Genomic DNA, 19,599 nt, shown 5'->3' on the forward strand with positions numbered 1-19,599 from the left:
AGTGATCTTTCTACTGTACTCAGAATGATGTGTCTAGAAACCTCGAATTTCCCTAGAACCTTTCAGGATAAGAAACAAACTCCTTAGAAGGGCAGACCCGATCTTTTATAGTCTGGCTTTTAATATGTGTTACTCTGGTTCTCCTGCCATTCACCTGTGTAGTAATGATAATGTTATTACTATTGAGGTTTTCTAGGTGCTCAGCACTTCACATGATAATGACCCCCTGTGCTTTCTGCACACTGCACACCACTAGTTTCTAGAAGTTTCCATGCTGTTTCACAACCCTACTCCACCCCCCACATTCCCTACCTTTTCCTCTGATAATGTAATCCCTGTTCATCCTTCCAGACTCAGTTCATGTATCACCACCTCTTAAAGCTTTCCCTGAGCCCTCCCTTCTTCCAATTCCATCTGTTTTAGTAATAAAAGACAATGTTTTTAGCTCATCTAACTGGAGGACAGGAAGGACAGGAGGCCAGATGAGCTTCTGGGACAATAAGAACAAGGGACATAAATGCTGTTAGAATGTTCTCTTATCTCTTTTTTTCTGCTTTTCTCAGCTTCAACTACTCTTTCTCAAACCAGCCCTCACCACAGAGTTGGAGCTACTGCTCCCAGCAGATCCCAACCTTTGCTATCAGAGAGGGTCTGAGACTTGCCCTCCTTGGTCTCACACTTAAAAATCCCAGGAAGGAGTTCTGATTGGCTCCACTAAGTCAGGCCCATCCCCTGAGTTAATCATACGACCAGTAAGTGGTGAGCTGGGGGCCTTTCCCAGAAAGAGCATGTCCACCTGACGCAGCAACCCAAAGCTTTCGAAATAGTGGCTGCTCCAACCGCCTGGGTCCCCTGGAGACTAAGATGAGCTAAATACTCAGCCATAAGGAGTTGTCTTAAGCCACTGAGGTTTTGGAATTGTTACTTATTTTGGCATAACTTAGTCTAACCTGATTGAATTAGGTGGCAATGGCTTTTTAAAGAAGTTTACTACAGGTTATTAATTGCTTTCCATTTAGCGCTCTTTGAGAGATTGGAGTAAATATTTGAATTGTTTTTTAGTTGTTTTGGTCATTGTACTAGTTTAATTGGCTTGCTTATCCCTGGACTGGCCTAGTTTTGGGGGGTGGGGGGGCATTATTGAGCAGATTGCCAAGGAATTAGGAAAGAGAATGACAGCCCTTTGCCTTCCAGATATTTTAGGATCTTCGCCAAACAGAAAGGGTGTTGCCAGATAGTGAGCAATCCAAATGTCCACTGAGTTCCCTCTAGCATGGTGAACAAAGCCAAGTGCTTCCTATCTCTCCAGATTATGTATTGTCACCATAAGAGGGAAGGCATCCTTCAATGGTGAGAGGACAAGGAGAAAGACCTTTGCAAAACAAAACCCCCCAAATTCCTTGGACACACACAGCTTTCCATTCCTCTGAGAATGTATTTGAAATACATATAAAGAAATAAAGGAGGAAATCTTTGTGACCTTGGGTTAGGTTAAAGGTTACTTAGATATGATACCAAAAACACAGTCCATAAAAGAAAATGACAGCTTTATCTTCATCAGCATTAGTATCTTCTGTTCATCCAATGACACTGTTAAGAATGAAAAAACAAGTCACAGACGGAGAGAAAATATTTGTAAAGAATATATAATATTTGATAAAGGGCTTATTTTCAGAATATATAAAGAACTCTCAAAACTCAATAATAAGAAAACAACATCGCTTCTCAGCCTTTTGGCTAAGATCAAGTGTAATAATAAGAAAACAGCCTATTTAAAAATCGGACAAAAAAATTTGAACAGACACTTTACCAAGGATAAATGCAAAAGGCAAAAAGGCAAAAAAAAAGAAGGCAAATTAAAAAAACATATGTTCATACAAGGACTTGTACATGAAAATATGCTGAACATTATTTGTCATTCTAGAAATGCACATTAGAATCACCGTGAGGTACCACAACACTCCCGGAATGGCTATAACTATTGTACAAAGACTCATCATGGTTGTGGAGCACCTGGAACTCTCCTATACTGGTGGTGGCACATAAATTGGCGCAACTAGTTTGAAAACAGTTTCTTAAAAAGTTAATCCATACACCTACCATATGGCCCAGCTGTTCCCCTTCTAAAAATTTACCCAAGAGAAATGAAAACATATGTTCATACAAGGATTTGTACAGAAATGTTCCTAACAGCTTTCTTTGTAATAGCGCAAAACTGGAAATAATCCCAATGTTCATCAACAGGTGAATGGATAAATTAATTGTGCTATGTCAATACCGTGGAAGACTTCTCAGCAATAAAAAAGCACATGAACTGGTATGTCCAATAACATAGCCAACTCTCAAAAAAATTATGCCAAGTGAAAGAGCCAGACCCAGTTAAAGAGTGCATAATTCAGGACCCATTTATATAAATTTCTAGAAAATATTAACTAATCCAAAAGACAGAAAGCAGATTAGTGATTGCCTGTGGGCAAGGTGGGGTGGGGGGATAAGAAGAGATTGCAAAGGCACAGGAGGAAACTTGGGGCTGGTGGATATGTTCTTTTTTATCACAATGATGGTTTCACAGGGACATATGTATGTCACAACTTGTTATACAATTTCAGTATGTGCAGCTTATTGAGTGTCAATTACACCTAAATAAAATTGAAACTGTATGTACAGGATGCTTTAGTTATTAACCAAATAATGATTCAGGAAAAAACTAGTAAACAGTCTACCTATTTGGGTTATATAAATTGGAAGATTGTAATGAGAAGAAGGTTGGCAGCATGGATACAGTTGCCAGCCTGACCTTGAGCTTTGGCCCAATTAAATCCAAAAATAAGTGTGAAGTGGGAGTCCAGATGAGCTGGAACATGGAAACCTCCTTATCAAATATATGAAATTGAATAAGATGGTCACATGAGCTGCAATAGCCGTGCAAACTGAGCTGCAGGCAGGTGAAACCAGAGTGGTTAAGGAAACCATTCACCCGATTTGTCTCTGTTATTGATTTAAAAAGAAAAAACAACAAAATTGTTTGGTTACTTGTGTAAGGTAGAAATGTGGGAAATAGCCTGTGTTTCAAGTTAGGTGCCCATAAGCTTAACACCCTATGTTTCCTGAACAGTAATGCTAATGTTCATACTCACTGTTCGTTACCATCCCAAATCCGATTAGTAAAAATGTGGAATGTGGTTGTCTCCTCTTCCATAGATTATTAAAATTGTCTGGTCTCTCAGAACTATAGTCTCTCAGAATTGTTCAAAACTAAGAGCAATTAAATGGCAACAAATACATATCTGTCAACTATTGAATCTAAAAAACAAGCTAAACAAACAAGAACAGAGACAGAATCATGGATCTGGAGAGCCCTTTCGATGGTTGCCAGATGGGAGGGGGTTTTGGGGAATGGGTAAAGAGGTGAGGGGATTAAAAAGTACAAATAGGTTGTTACAGAATAGCCATAGGGGTGTAAAACACCCCCAGTACAGGAAATGGAGTAGCCAAAGAACTTATATGCAGAGCCCATCGACATGAACAGTGGTGAGGAGTTTGCCAGAAGCGGGGGGTGGGAGGGACGTGGGGGACCGCGGGGGGCGCTGGGTGGAGGGAGGTAAAAGGGGAAAAATTGAGACACCTGTAGTAACATAATCAATGAAATATAATTTTAAAAAAAGAAGTGAAAGCAATGCTACTGCTTGATGATGACGTCGCCTTTCGGGTTTATGATGGGTGGGCTGGACACCCTAATATTGGAGCCTCTTGTTAGATTACCGTTTGAAAAAAATAATCGTGAGGATGGTGAAAAGGGCAAGAAGAGTGTACTCTACAAATGGTCTTGTGCGCCTAAATGCTCCATAAAAGGAACACTTCAATTTTCTGTATTTGAGTCCTTGCTTCTCTGTTGTCTTTACAACTCCTTGATCCCTAAATGCAATGTAGAGTGCACTGCCGGGACCAGAGGAGAAAATCACTTTTGTTGCCTCCGGTGGGTGCCTACAACTCCGCGAGGACCCGGCAATGCAGAATTCCCAAGCCTGCCCCTCACACCCACGTCCCACCTGCAGAAAACTACGGTTCCCAGAAGGCTTTGGGTGGGGGTGGGGACCTCGAAAAGGGGCGGAGCCTAAAAGGTCGTTGGCCGATTCCATCGTCCAAAGCGGGAAGGATTACCTGGTGGGGGGGGGGGGGGGGGGCGGCTAGTTTGGGAGGAAACAGTCTTCTGATTGGTTGTAAATAAAAAGGTTGGCGTCCTGCCCGTCGTTGGTACAGTCGGAGGAAGATCCCAGGCCTTCGCGGACTGGTGGTCAAATTTCCCGGGCAGGAGCGCGGGGCCTACTGGGAAAGCACTGGACAGTTGTCACCTGGCGGTGGCAGCCGCGGCGGGCTTCAACATGCAGAGCACAGATCTGGGAAACAAGGAAAGCGGCAAGATATGGCACCGCAAGCCATCCCCGGCCACACGGGACGGGTAAAGGCCACTGCGAGAGGGCGCGGGCTGTGCACAGGGGTGGACGCGGCAGGCGACAGGCGCGCTGGAGTCTTTGGAGAGGCTTCCCAAGGGCTGTTGGAGAGGATCGCTGGAAGGGATGCAGGGAGTCGAGTAGAGGTTCGGGTTCTGGCCCCGATCTGCCCGAGATCCCTGGCTTAGGTGACTTCAGGAAATACAGGTAGCCTGAGTCTCGGACACCCCTTCTCCGCCCAGGAGCAGGGTTTGACCAGGCTTAGCATGGAGCATGAGACAGGTGGTCCTCTGAAACACGTGGGAGAATTTGCACTCCTAGCGAGTGCCAGGACTCTGCCTGCCTTAACCATCATGGCATCCCTAGTATTCCTGGCACATAGTAGATGCTCACTAAATATTGGTTAGCTGTTGCAGCTGAAAAAGGCCTCAAGATGAGGGGGAAGGAGAGCAGTGCATTTCCATCCATTACAAATGCAGCAATTTGTCCATCCTTCGATCCTTGTCTGCATTTAGGCAAGCACGCATTCATCACCTACTTGTTGAGCACCTACAACGTGCTAAGCATAGGGAGACAGTAATGGAATTAAACAAACTTCTGGTTCTCGTTTTAGCTTGTTTAGGAGTAGCGGTGCAGGATTCACATCGTGCAATGCAGGACCACCTTCTAGTAAGGCCAGCGCTGCTGCTGCTGCTGCTGCTTTTTCTTAGTAGGCCCTTTTTTTTTTAAAGGACAATTTAGGTTCACAGCAAAATATAGAGGGAGGTACAAAGATTTCCTGTATACCCTCTGCTGCCACACATGCATAGCCTCCTCAATATCTGTATCTCCCACCAGAGCAGTACATTTGTTGCAGTGGAGGAACCCTACATTGACACATCATTGTCATCCAAAGTCTGGTTTACATGAGGATTCACTCTGGGTTTTGTATACGCTCTATGGGTTTGGACAAATGTGTAGTGACATATATCCCCCACTGTGATACCATAGAAAGTATTTCCACTGCCCTAAAATTCCTCCGTGCTTTGCTCATTTATCCCTCTCTCCCCAGGTCTCCTTTTCTTCCTGTTCCCAGACAGTCATGTTTGAGGCTCAGCCTGTCCCGTTTGATTTTAATGGAAGCCTTTGCCCCAAAGCAATGCCGCCTTAGTTCCGATTGCTGCACGCAGGTTGATCTTACTGCTTCTAATTCCCTAGGGTTTCCTGGACTTTGCTTCATCGCTTGAGTTCATATTTCAGTGTATTTCTTGTTCTTTTAATTTTTCTGTTGATTCTTTGGTTGCTCTTATACAAATCAACAGATTTTTTTTTTAAAGATTTTATTTTATTTATTTTTTTCAGAGAGAGGGGAAGGGAGGGAGAGAAACATCCATGTACGAGAGAAACAGCCATTGGTCGCCTTTCGCACTTCCCCAACCAGGGACCTGGCCTGTGACCTAGGCCTGTGCCCGGACCTGGGATAGAATCCATGACCTTTCTGTTCACAGGCTGATGGTCAATCCACCGAGCCACACCAGCCAGGCCAAATCAGCAGACTCCGAGTGTCAACGGTGCCTGCCCAGACTCGGTGCTAGTTGATGTACGAGCAGCTTGTTTGGACTCTGGTTGCTCTCAGTCCCCTAACAGTGCTGCTGGCCCTTCAACTCCCTTGAAGAACATTTTTTGTCTGGGGTTGGGATTCTTTAGTATGGATTTTTCTTTTCAAATCTGGAGTTTATGTAAATACCACCCTTCTGATGTTCTGTAAATATTCTGAACATTATTGCCAGCCCACAATAATTCTCTTTTTTTGCTGTCATAAAACATCTAGATATGCATGTAAGATTCCAAAAATGAAAGAAACAAGTCCATTTGTAAATGTCCTTATTTGTTTCTTTCACTAAAACATAGCTTTCTTTTTGTTAAAACCCGTCATTATGGTGTTGAGAGCAATGAGCACTGACCGTGGAGTCAGATGTACTTTAGTTGAAGTAAATGTCCCCTTACCAGCTTTGTGACCCTGGACAGGTTAATCCCCAAGACTCTAAGTGAGGATAATCATACCTACCAGAGAGAGCTGTTATAGGGTATTGTGAAGACTTTAAAATAGTGTCTCATGCATCCCCATGTTGGTAAATATTTAATGTTTTTATTGTGTTTAAGGACTCAGGAGCTCTGTCAGGCAACCTGTGAGCAATGGAGACAGTTTTTCTAAAATAAATATTAGTGTGAGTGACCTATATGGAAACTCGGAAGGGCAGAATGTTGCTGTTCATCGTGATTATATCTAGATGGCAGGAGTGTAATTAATTTTATTTACACATTAGTGCTTTTCTGTATTTTTCATACTTTTTTAAACAATGATCATATAATTTTATAACCCAAACACATTTAAAAATATAGAAAACAGACTGGAAGGGAAAGTCATTTGCTCTGAGTTTAATTGTCAAGGAACATTTTGATGTTATTGTCATTTCAATACATTTATTCCTCCCCTCTCTGAGGATATCCGGGAAAAAAACCCAGCTGAACAGTAGAGTGGTCAAAACAGATTTTATGCAGGACTATTGCAATAGTGGAAAAGAGACCTCAGTATAGAACTGGCCTTAATTCCGAATACAGCCTGGGCAAGTGGGAATTTATAGCAAAGGAGCAGGGTCGGAGGTCAGTGGGTGGAAAATTAGTAAGAAAGCCTCTGGGCAGGAATCTGGCTAAACCGATTCCTGCTGGAGACAGACGAGGGATGTAAAATGTCTCTGGGAGGTGGGTGATGGGGAAGAGGATCACATACCAAGGATGATCAGGTATTGGGAGTGGGGAGATCGGATTAAACTGACTGAGCAGGCTTCTTGCGAAAATGAGATTTTACAAGGAAGGGCACAGACAGGGCATAGGAGAAGGTTCAGGAGTCTGACTAAAGTTTGGCCAAGCAAAGAATCTTTGTCAGGGACTAGATAAAAGCGAGCATGATAAGAATTTTGCTGTTGTAACCAGTGAGTCCGAAAAGCCTTGTTTAGATAAACTAAAGAAAATGTTTAATACTCTTAACTCAGTTTAGTGTTTTTTAATGAAGTGATAATGTGGAAAATAGGTGTTTTTAATATCAAAGTTAAAAAATTCCCAAAAAGTCAACTAAGATAAAGATTACCATGATTTGAAAACTACTGTTGCAGTAAAGAATGAGTCATTCTGGTTAATGACCCAAATATACATACATGTCTTATTTTAAGGAGTTAGTTACTTTATGCTGTAAGTTTTACAACAGCTTTATTTTCAGTAGGTATATTTGATCTTCCTCAAAAAAAGTAACTTTAGACAAAGATAGCTAAAAATAAAACTCAAGGACACTTTCACTTTGGAACACTGTATCACAGAAACAAAATCGCAGTAGGAGACCTTAAAATTGGAATATTGAATCAAACTTTTCCTTACATGTGGTAGCTTATGATTTATATAAAACTCAGTACTTTTCACTAATTATATCATTATTTTTAGCATGTGTCTATTGCATAATGTAACAGTTTAAATCAAAAATGAATTCTCTTACATCCTGTTTTTGTCTGTCACATAATCACAATTTGTAAGTCTGTTCCTACCTGCCTCTGTTTTTTAAATGTGTCTGAAATTCACATGAGGGCAGGACCCATGTCTATCAATTACTCTGAGTTCCTGGCTTGTTCAGTGTCAGATGTATAGTGACTTGTCAGATATTTGGTGAATAAACGAACAGCTACTTGGATAATGAATAACTTTCTCTACTGTTTTCAGAAATCAGTGTAGGATTTCGGAGGAGCAGCAATAGGAGGGAAGAATGGGTAGGCAAAAACCATCAAAATTAGAGAAGCCGTAGTTTTCATAATAACAGGTAATGCCTGCCATTGAATTTAAAGTGTGTGTTTGTTTTACAGAATTATAGTGAACATCATTCACTCGACTTCTGATTACCTTCCCAAAGTTTTGCGGTTTTTGAATGTGGCTTTTGATAGCTCAGGTGATTGCTTAATTGCTGGGGACCATCAAGGAAATATCTATGTTTTTGATTTGTCTGGAAATAGGTGAGTGATACTTTTGATATCTACATTATTTAATGTTAATTCACTGACTTTTTGTACCTGTTATTATTCATTCAGAAAGGTATATTAAGTTCTTATATTTCAGGTATCTTGTAAAACACTGTCATAAATGCTGACGGAAGAAAAAGAGGAAAGGATAGAAAGACAATATGGTTATTTTTTAGAGAATTAAAGTTCTGGTTTTAACAGTATCTCTCTTTTCCTTAAATTTAAAATTTTATTGCTAATTTGTCATTTACTGTCTGGTACTTCATTAGGCAATTTAGAAGTAACACAATTTCTATGTACATTGTTGTCAAAATACTGGATCGAGGAATCTTAAAGAATCAATCCTTATTCCTCTTCCTCTTCTCCTCTTCTCTGCTGAACAACTTAGTTTAGTGAGACTGATCACAGTAGGCATTTGTGCAGGGGGGGTAGGTGTGATGGTGGCCTGGATCCCCCCAGCCAGAGAGTCAAAAGGTATCTGAGTGGGAGACGGGGCAATTATGAGAAAGGCGGGCGTAGGGTGGGGGATGGGAACGGGGGGAGGCTTGGATCAAATGAGTAAATATATTGAGGATCATGGGGACCGGGTTTCTAACTGTTGGAAAGGGGACTTACAGATGCGGAAAGTGAGGAAATTGGAATGAGCCTGTGGTACTGGACTGCGTATTTGTAGACAGACATAGAAATAAATAAAGGTGTGTGTATGAGCGAGTGAATGAGTTATGGGTGCATGTGTTTCCCAGCTTTGTCCACCTGGGAGCAACAGCACCCTCTCTCCCTCAGCAATGGACATACTCAGTGCCCAGCTCTTCTTTTCTAAGTACCACTCTCCGCTGAAACAAGTCACGGGTTCTAGCAAAAATGGCCACTTTCAGGATGGAAGTACGGAGAGTACAAGATGCGCCTGGAACATTTTGTAGCCAGATAAGGCATTGTGCGAAAAATAATGGGGATGTTTCACAAGGAAGTAGATGTCAGCTTGAAGGAGTTCCCTCTGGCTAGATTGTAGACAATTTGAGTATCAAAATGAATAATGGCAGTGATGGGTCATAACCCACTGAATGAAATCGAAATCCACACGTTTGTGCTGGAGTCCACAGACGGTTTAATGAGAACGGATATTTACATAGTCAGAAAGTACTTCGCTACAAAATATTAATTACAGAGGAAAAACGGTTAATTTTACTGTGAAGAAACCTGGCAAACACCACCTGATCAAATGATTAAAGTTAAATTAACCAGTAGTGGGACAAATCGAAACTTGTGTGCTACCTGAGAGGATACAGGAAAAAGCAAACAGTGTCACGTCTGTGATATTCCTGCCAAGGACAGGTAACCTGAATCTAATCGGGTGACTCATCGGATAAAGGTCAGTTAAGGGCATTGTGTAACAAGACTGGCCCGTAATCTTCACAGGGGTCCAGGTCATGAAAGTTGTGGAAAGACAGAAGAACTTGTCCTGGACCGAGGGAGACTAGACTCGTGACAAGTAAAGGCAAGATGAATCTGAGCAGATCCTTTTGTTGTAAAGGACATTATTGGGACAGTAGGGTCTGAGGATTAGAGGGTGGTGATATCAAATATAATTTTCTGATTTTTGATGGTTGTCTTGTGACTATACAGGAGAATGTCCTTATTTGTAGGGAACGTGATCTCAGTAACATTCCCAAAAAGCTCAGGAAAAGAAAAGTTCATGTGTAATTACTTTACCTGTAGTTTACTAGGTAGAAATCTGTTAGTCATGTTTCTGCTCTTTACCAAAAAAGTAATGGTCACAATTCTCCACCCCCTTTTATTCTTGCCTAACTTGCCCTGCCAAGTCCCAGTCTTAGATCTATACAGTGATCTCTTCTTTGCTCCCACTGCTAAATGAAATAAGAATAACTGTTGATTGACTGCAGTAATGAACTTCGCCAGTGATGCTTGGCACTTCATTCACTTTGCTATTGCTGCTTCTCCCGTTCTCCTCCGAGTGTTTCAAACCTTTATCAGTTTCCTACCCTTGTTCTCACTGCAGTCTTCAAGCTTCCCCTCCTCCTCTCTAGCTGCGACCTCAGATACAGCTGTAAGTTCACCAGACGGTCACTTTATTTGTAAAAATAGGTGACCCTAATTTCTTCTAGTGCTCATCTCTGTCTTCTATAGCCACCCCCGGGACATGAGGTCCTCTCTCTTATTTTGTTCACTGTCCCTTTTCTCTCTATAAATATTTACAGCTGGGCAGAGGTGAGATTTGAACTCAGGCCTGTGTGATTCTAAAATCCACTACACTGGGCTTCCTCCAAGTGTTCCTAACTGCTAATCCAATGGTTTCCTCAGTTCCCTTTTTATTAAATACTTTGACCTTCCCCTCCTCCCTTTACTTTTTTCCTTATGCTTCAAGGTACAATGTTTTCTCGATTTTTCTGCCTCTGTTTATTTTTTTCCCTTGTTTTGCTGATGCTTCTTCCAGTGTCTGCTGCACAGTTGTTGTGCTACTTTGGGGTCTGTCCTTGGCCTACTTCCTTCCATATTCCAGGTGTTCTCTTTGATATGCTCATCACCCCCATGCCTCAGGCTTCATTCAGCTGCCTTCTAAGTACTGTTAACTCAGATCTGCTTCTACTGCGCTGTGTAGCTTCTGGGTTGGTGTCCAGTGTGGCAGCCACAGCTGCACAGAGTTCCTGAGCCCTCGAAAGGAGACTGGTCCAAATTCAGATGTGTCATTAGTGTACAATACAGTCTGGATTTTTAAAACTAGTATGAAGAAAAGAAGGTAAAATAGCTCACGAATATTTTAATTAAATGTTGAAATATTATTTCAACATATAGAATTAAGTAAAATACATCATTAAGATTAATTTGACCTGTTTCTTTTTATTTTTTTAATGTGGCTCCTAGAAAAATTTAAATTATACATGTGGCCCACACTGTATTTCTTTGGGACAATTCAGTCCTAGATGTTTTGCAAGGGCCTTAAATTCAACATGTTTAAAATGAGACTTGTTTTTTTCCTGTCCCCAAACTTGTTTGCCTTTTGCCCAAGCCTAAAATTTATTTTTTGTAAATTAAACTAGCTATGTACCAAGGAATCTGCTAAGCTCAATACATATTTCACTCAGTCATCATATATCAGATAATCATCACAAGAGCCTTATGAGATATGTTGTCTTCATTTGCTACGTGAAGAATTCCTGGCTTCCCCCTCTTTACCCCATGGTAGACGGATCACTCAGCCTCTCCCCACTTGACACCTGACACCTCTCCTGTTTATCCTTTTCTTTTCATACTCAAAACTCTGGTCAAGATTCTCTGTAGCAGTTTTCTTAGCGGTCTCTTCTTCCTTGTCCCTCTCTCCATGTGCGATCGTTGCTACATCATCTTCCTGAAAGACGTGACTGATTGTAATTCTGCTGGCTTCCCATTTTGTGTGAGAGATCCAAACTCCTTTACATGGCAGTTAGTGCTCTTTATAATCTATTTTTGGCTTACCAAAATGGGAACTCATTTTTCTGGGTTTCATTTTCTTCATCCCTAAGGACTCCTCCAACATAAAATTTATGGTTATTGGAAGGATTTCTGATACTAATGCAATCATCTCTTAATAGGTTTAATCTTGTTCAGCGAACAGCACAAGCCTGCACAGCTCTGGCCTTTAATCTTCGCAGGAAGTCTGAATTCCTTGTGGCGCTGGCTGATTATTCTATTAAATGTTTTGATACAGGTAAGAAGTCCTGTTATTTGTCTTTTGAAGCAGAGTGAAATATAGACTGAAGTAGTGCAAGGAGTGTGACAGTCTGTGCTGTCTGCGGGAGCAGTCCCCAGAACACATCCCTCGCTTCAGGCACCAGCCACAAGTTCAGGGGCCCCACGGCCATTCTACCATCCAGTCAGCTGGCTGCATATCCAAGGCTCCCCACAGCCACCCCCTGGTTTGAAAATTCACTAGGATGACTCACAGAACTTGAGAAAGCACTATGCTTATTATTGTAGTTTAAATGTAGCAAAAGGGTAGAAATTAGAACCCGCCAAAGGAAGAGAGACATAGAGGAGAATTTGAGAAGGGTCCATCGCCCTCAGGGACGCATCAGTCAGTGTATGGCCGTCCTAACGGAGCATCGCCAGATGAAGAAATCCACCCAAGCTTTGTTGTCCAGAGTTTTTACTGGGGCTTCATTGTGTGGGCACGATTGATTGCCTCATTGCCTGCCTGTCTGAACACAGCCTCCATCCTTCCCTCCTCTCTGTGGAGGTCAGGCTGATGTCAAGTGGCCCAAAGCCCCAACCTAATCACTCACTCCGTTGGTCTTTCTGGCATGGCCGGCCCCTACTCTGAGGTTCTCTCCTTGGCACAAACCTGTGCCGTTGTCTGATGGACCCACCACAAATAACAAGCACCCTCCTATCACTGGGGATGTCCCCGGGATTTAGAGGCTGCCTCCCAACAGCCTGGACAAAGACCATACATGCCTTTGAAAGCCGAGAATAATACTTTTTAAACATAACCTATTGTATTTTATACAATATATTTTTTATAGAGTGTAGAGTTTTATAAACTGAACCTCTTACTCTTATTAAGAAAAAAGATCTCAACTGTATTGTTTTTCTCTTGTTATTAAAGAAATTGATGTGTTATAATATTTAGGAAAAAAATATATAAACCATAAAAACAGTAATAATAGTGACAGCTAACACTTGTAGTGTTTACTCTTTGCCAGATTCTGTTCTATGACCTTATACATGTTAATTAATTACAATCATCATAATACCATACTTTGCCGTGTATAATGTGCTCCCATGTATAATGTGCACCCATGTTTTTTTTTTTTCAGGAAAAAAAATCTTTTGATTTAATTTTTTAATTCAGTTTTTAAAATTTATATTTAGATATTTGTTTTTTATATTATAAAGGAATCTGCATTTATTTTTGAACATATTCTAGTATAAGGAATTTTATGTAACAAATAATTACAAAACACAAGAATAGATACAAGGCACAAGAAATTTTGTGTACCAGCAACAAATTAGTACTACCCATGTATAATGTGCATCCTTATTTTGCCCTCGAAAATTTGGGCAAAATGTGCATTATACATGGTGAAATACGGTAACCCACAAACATGGATACTTATTATCCCCATTTTTCAGATGAGAAAACTGAGGCAAAGAAGTAACTTGACCCAGGCGCCGCAGTTTCTAAGCGGAGGAACCAGGATTCCCAGGCTGGCAGTCCAGCTGGAGAGCCCCTGCTCTTAGTCCTGACTGTGCGTGCCAGAGGGAAGCAGTCGTTCTTCAGTCAGGGGTTTTTCATAACAGAGACCTGTCTTTCCCGCCTGCTTTCCTGCACATGCCTTCTTTATATTCTAACAAACATAGCATCATTCTATCTATCTTGTTTTGTGCAATCATTTTTTTCCCTCAAAAACTCATACAGTATATTTAACCTCATCACTGAATAGTCTACTCTACCAGAATTATTTAACCTATTTCCTATTGATGGGCTTTCGCCTGCTCCCAGTTTTTGGTATTACAAACACTGCTGTCACAGAAGTTCTGAAAAACTGTCTTTATGTTCATCAGTGACTGCTTTCCTTGGATTCCACTCTGTTCTTCTTTCTTAGTTCCATCTTTTTACAGTCTCTTGTGTGTTATGGACAACGCCCACCCCCCATGAAGTCCCTTCCTGAGATGTTGTCTCTACCTCCCCAACTACCTTCGTCCTCACTGCCAAATCCTGCATCTTCGCAGCTTCCATCGATGAATTCTGACCCTTGCTCCCCCTACTCCATGCTACTGACGCTTCTGTCTCCAAGGTCAGGAGCAACTTCTGATTGCGTAAACCCTTTTTGTACTTTCATTCTATTTCTCAGTAGCATTCAACACTGTGGACAAGTTTAATACTCTTAGTTTTCATACTGTTCTCTCTCTCAGTTCTCCTCCTGCCTTTCTGGCAGCCTCTACAGTGGTTTCTCTCCTGCTTCTTTTACATGGTTCCTAGGCTTTTTGATTTTTGACCCAGTTAAAAAGAAAAGTAGAAGATCCCACTTAGGTTGTCAACTTTTATTTTTCTAATTGACTTTGGAAAAAACATAACTTCATAAAACAAGGGATTTTTTTTAACATAAAGAAACTTGGAAGGATATAATACTAGAGTATAAAATAGTACTTTAAATGTAGCTTTATGAAAAAACTCATTATTATTTTTCTCACTTTACTGAACACCAGTGGAAAATTCACCATTAACTAATGCCAGACTTTTAAGACTGGTGTTTGGAAACCACTGCTCTCTCCCTAAGGGTTTATCTGTTCCACTGTCTTTAGTTTTGACCTACTTTGTATCTTAATGTTTCCCAGACTTACATCTTGCTTTCTGTTTTCCTCAAGTCCATCTTTCTGGAGGAAAAAAAATCTGATTAAAATATGCCTACCATAGCAAACTTGGAAACACAGAAAATATAAAGAGAAAATAAAGGTTACTCATGATTTTATTACCCAGGGATAATTATCATGAATAGTTTTTGGTATTTTTCCTAACCATGCTGTTTTCTCTGCTTGTATGTCAAACACACACATGCATGCACACACATGTACCTCAGAATCCATTTTAAAAATCAAATTAATTATCTCATTCTTCCCACACTGCTAAACCTGTTCCTCCTCATGTATTTCTCATGTTAATTAATGATATCACCACCTGTTTACATAGCTAAACCAGGACCTCTGGAGTCTTAACTCCTCTTTTATCTCCACACATCCATTTGATCACAAAGGCCTTTTATTTTTCTCCTTCATGTATCTTGAATTTGTTCTTTCTGAATTGCCACATCCTTAATTTAGACCCTCCTTGTCCCCTTCCTGGGGTGTTACAGCAATAGATAAACTAGTCATCTTGTCTAATCTCTTCCCTCTTTCCAGTAGATCCACATTATATCTCAAAATACTCTTCCTAAAACACTGGCCAGATGTGGTGCCCTCCGAAATGAGAGTATTCCTCACAAGAGAGAGCCCAGGCTCCCTTGCACATGCCAAAGGCTGTTCGTAGGCCCTTGTTCGGCCTCATCTCCTCACATCTCCATGATCCACACACATTACTAACCTGTCCCCTAGTGCAATTCATAACTAGACACAGGCTTCCATTACTGTAGGTGTTAATGCAGGTGCCTCATAATCCCTAGCCATCAGCTGAACTAGTTCTTGGACGATATATGGTGTTTTGCCCATGTAACGATTTTACTTTTTACCACAGTCACCAAGGAGCTAGTTAGCTGGATGAGAGGACATGAGTCATCAGTGTTTGCGATCTCCGTGCATGCCTCAGGGAGATACGCCATCACTACTTCTTCTGACACGGCGCAGCTCTGGGACCTGGATACCTTTCAGAGAAAAAGAAAGCTGAATATTCTCCAGTCTGTGGGCATACAAAAGGTCAGTGGGAGAGGGCATCTTGATCTATTGTGCCTCGCAGGCTAGTTTCTTGGTCAACAGGATTTCTAGATGATTTAAGGGTAATGATGCACTTTGTCCCACATACCAGTGGTCTCGTCACTCAGCAACAAGCAGAGGAACGCAGCCTATAGAATTGAAGCTGTTGCCTGTGGCTACAGCTTATAAGTCGCTGAGCTTTTTCCTTTTTTTTTTTTTTTAACTATTATTATAGTGTATAACTTCAGCTTTAGCAAGTTGATAGTTTTTGTTTAGCCAATTGGTTTTGTTTGAGTTTTTAATCCCCCCCAACATTTTGTTATGAAAAATTTCAAACATACAACCGATTTGAAAGAATTTCACAATGAGCACACATACACACACCATCTAGATTCTATCACTAACATCTTCCTATACTAGATTCTCCTTTACTATAGGATGGATCTATCTTTCTGTCCCTCTGTTTACTAATTCGTCTTTTTTTTTTTTAACATTTTAAAGTAAATTGCAAATAACAGCATACTTGCCAATAAATAGTTAACCTTTCATTGACTAGGGTTCAGTATGTTTTAATGTTTTATACACACACACACACACACGCACACACACAATGAAATGCACAGGTCTTAAGTATTCGTTTGTTAAGTTTTGACAGCCACATGCACCGTTGGAACCTGTGCAGACTTATCACCACCATCATCGCAGAAGGGCCCCTGGTAACCCTCCCAGGTCAGCACCACTCTAAGCTTTTCCAGTAGGGATTAGTTCCGTCCTAAAATTTCACATAGCCATCAACGGCATGTATAAAGCTTTTTTCATTCAGTGTAATGTTTTTGAGATTTATCCATTTTGTTGTGTGTATTAGTAGTTTGTTCCTCTTTATTGCTGATCAATATTTTATACATATATCACCTTGTTAAAAAAATCCATTCCTTTTGCTTTTTTAAGGTTTCATTTTTCTGTTTGATTAGCTAAATAGTATTCTCAGAATTGTCTGAGTTCCCATGTGATTATTCCACTACAGGTTATATAATACGTGCAGTATTGCTTATAATTTCTTGGTTATTAACATGAGCAGTTAGCAAGGCATGTCAGCCAAAAATTTATTTTGTTGTCTCCATGGAAATCCTAAGTTCTTTAGTGTGCCTTTGATAATGAAAAATAAAAAAAAAAAGACCAAAGTTGTAGCTTATTCATTGGGGATTTAGGCCAAATGTCTTAGTAGGTTGTTTCTTTAATTGCTTTAGTACTTAAATTGAATTTTAAATTCTAAAGAAGAGAGCACTGGGAGTTAAACCGACGATGGAAACAGTTATGAAACAATGACACAAAAACCATCTGTTCTTTTTACCATGAAATTAAAATTAGTGTACACTGGATAGTTGCCAATTCTAACCTTGCTCTGACCATTAAGACATTTTAGTTTAAAAAAATAGGACTGAAGCCGTGGCTGGTGTGGCTCAGGGATTGAGTGCTGGCCTGTGAACCAAAGGGTCACTGGTTCGATTCCCAGTCAGGGTACATGCCTGGTTGCAGGGCAGGTCCCCAGTAGGGGCTGAATGAGAGGCAACCACACACTGATGTTTCTCTCCCTCCCTTCCCCTCTGTCTAAAAATAAATAAATAAGATAAATAAAAAATAGGATTGAAATGTTAGTGATATGAGAATAAAATTAAATGTAGAAATATATGTATTGTATGCAGTATGTGTGCAAGTAGATTGTTCTAAAATAAAGCAGGATAGCCCTGACAGATGTGGCTCAGTTGGTTGAGTGTCAGCCTGTAAAGCCAAAGGTCACCAGTTCCATTCTCAGAGCACATGCCTAGCTTGCAGGTTCAGTCCCCATTTGGGCTACAATAGATGTTTCTCTCTCACATCAATGCCTCTCTCCCTTTCTTTCTCCCTCCCTTCCCCTCTCTCTAAAAAAATAAATAAATAAAATCTTTAGAAAAATGAAGCAGCATAGTCTACCAGTTACCAGCGTACTTTCTCTCAAAAGACCAGCTAGTAAATATTTTTGGTTTTGCAAGCCAAGAGCAAAATTGAGAATATTGTAAGTGTACTTATACAAGCATCTATAATGAAATTATTTTTTTTAAAGGTTTGGTTTATTCATTTTTAAAGAGGAGAAAGGAAGGAGAGAGGAAGAGAAACATCAGTATGTGGTTGCCCCTTGCACGCCCCCTACTGAGGACATGGCCTGCAACCCAGGCACGTGCCCTGTAGACTAGGAATATGTGTAAGATGAAAATAGTAATAATACTTACCTTACAGTGAGTTTCATGATTGAATGTGCTAACCTGTGTAAGGCACTCAGTACAATGCTTGCTGTATAATAAGTGCTTAATAAAAGTTAGCTGCAGCTGCTAGTATTCCTATTGTTGTTATTACCTATTATTGTTAACTCTTACTTAGCTGTGTTATGGGACTCTTCAATTACATATCGTAAAAAGCTGTAAGGTAATTATTTCTTAAAATACATTACATAGTTGCACGATTTCTTATTAGTAATTCAAAAAGCCAAAATTTATTAAATAACTCACTTGGTAGCAAAATCTGATCTGACCTGAATTCGTCTAGCGGGAAAGTCTGGGCCGAATTGACATGGGACTGAAATGTTAGTGTTTGAGTACGGGGGGCGGGGGGGTTGCTTCAGGTCGCCTAGGGGTTCCACGAAACATTATGGAATATGCATCATACTGCCTTCCTCACATCAGAAGTAACTGAATTCTGGAGCCCGAGGGTTTCAGATGAAGCCCTATGGACCTTTGATTTCAAGTGTTTTTAAAGAACCTACCTCTCCAACATCTTTCCACTGATACTTTTTACCTAGCAATAGCAGTAATTAATGCTAGTAGTAATAGATACCAATTGTTGAGTACTATGTACCTAATACTTTATTAATAATTTTTAAGCTTAAATAATCCTAAAAGGGAGATACCATTATCCTCTTGGTAACAAATGGGGAAACTGAAGTTCAAGAACACTAAGCCACTAGCCCAGTGGCACAAAGCTTATAAAGGAGCTGCAGCTGGGATTCAAACCTGTTCTGCTCCAAAGTTATTCCATTATCCCATCCTGCCTCTCAGTAAACAAGTTAGTTATACCTCTTCATATTAGTAAAGTTTTACTCTTTTATTGCTGCCCAGAGGTAGATTATTTAGCTCTTTGTTAGGGATTTTGGAGTAAATCCTGGAATTTCTGATTACTGTGGTTCAGTATGTATCAGGAAAGACTTCATGATGGATCTCAGAAAACACTTAACACAGTGTATAGTACTGAACCTAATTCAGTCTCTGTATACAGTAGGAACTCACTAAAATTGCTACTGAATTTTACATTTGACCTTAACTTGTTCTTATTACTACCCTGACCTCTTTAAACTTTGAAAAGAGCTCATACACCTTTCAAAACTGGATTTGGAAAGCATAGAATTTTCATATTTTATAAGGAAAAACGACAGCCCTCTCCTTGTGCTTTTGTCAGTGCTTTTAAAGTTTTCTCTAAGCTTTTTATGTTTGTCAAGAGCTGACACTATTTAAATAGTAGCATGATCGTTAGAAACAATTTTATAATCATTAAAATCTGGCAATTAAAATCACAGACCTGGTAATGAATAATCATGTAGGCAGTTACCTACCACAGCCAGGCCCCCGAAATAGCAGCTGGTGCTCATTAGCTGTTAAGCTTTTGCTTCTCCCAGTAGG

The 19,599-nt window shown here is 40.4% G+C and overlaps 1 protein-coding gene across 4 annotated transcripts in view; it reads left to right on the forward strand.

Annotated features, from left to right (window-relative positions):
* The first annotated feature begins 4,255 nt into the window (after window positions 1-4,255).
* The window catches only part of TBC1D31 (TBC1 domain family member 31), a 53,095-nt gene continuing 37,751 nt past the window's right edge, over window positions 4,256-19,599 (forward strand). For all 4 annotated transcript variants that reach the window (XM_054590445.1, XM_054590446.1, XM_054590448.1 and 1 more), the window contains exons 1-4: window positions 4,256-4,459; window positions 8,339-8,485; window positions 12,079-12,194; window positions 15,717-15,895. In XM_054590445.1, coding sequence (XP_054446420.1) covers window positions 4,383-4,459; window positions 8,339-8,485; window positions 12,079-12,194; window positions 15,717-15,895 — 519 coding nt within the window. In that variant the 5' untranslated portion in view covers window positions 4,256-4,382. The remainder of the gene's footprint in view (window positions 4,460-8,338; window positions 8,486-12,078; window positions 12,195-15,716; window positions 15,896-19,599) is intronic.

This window comes from Pteronotus mesoamericanus, unplaced genomic scaffold (assembly GCF_021234165.1).
Source record: "Pteronotus mesoamericanus isolate MK-2021 breed Mesoamerican mustached bat unplaced genomic scaffold, CSHL_Meso_final scaffold_174, whole genome shotgun sequence".
Classification (NCBI taxonomy): domain Eukaryota; kingdom Metazoa; phylum Chordata; class Mammalia; order Chiroptera; family Mormoopidae; genus Pteronotus; species Pteronotus mesoamericanus.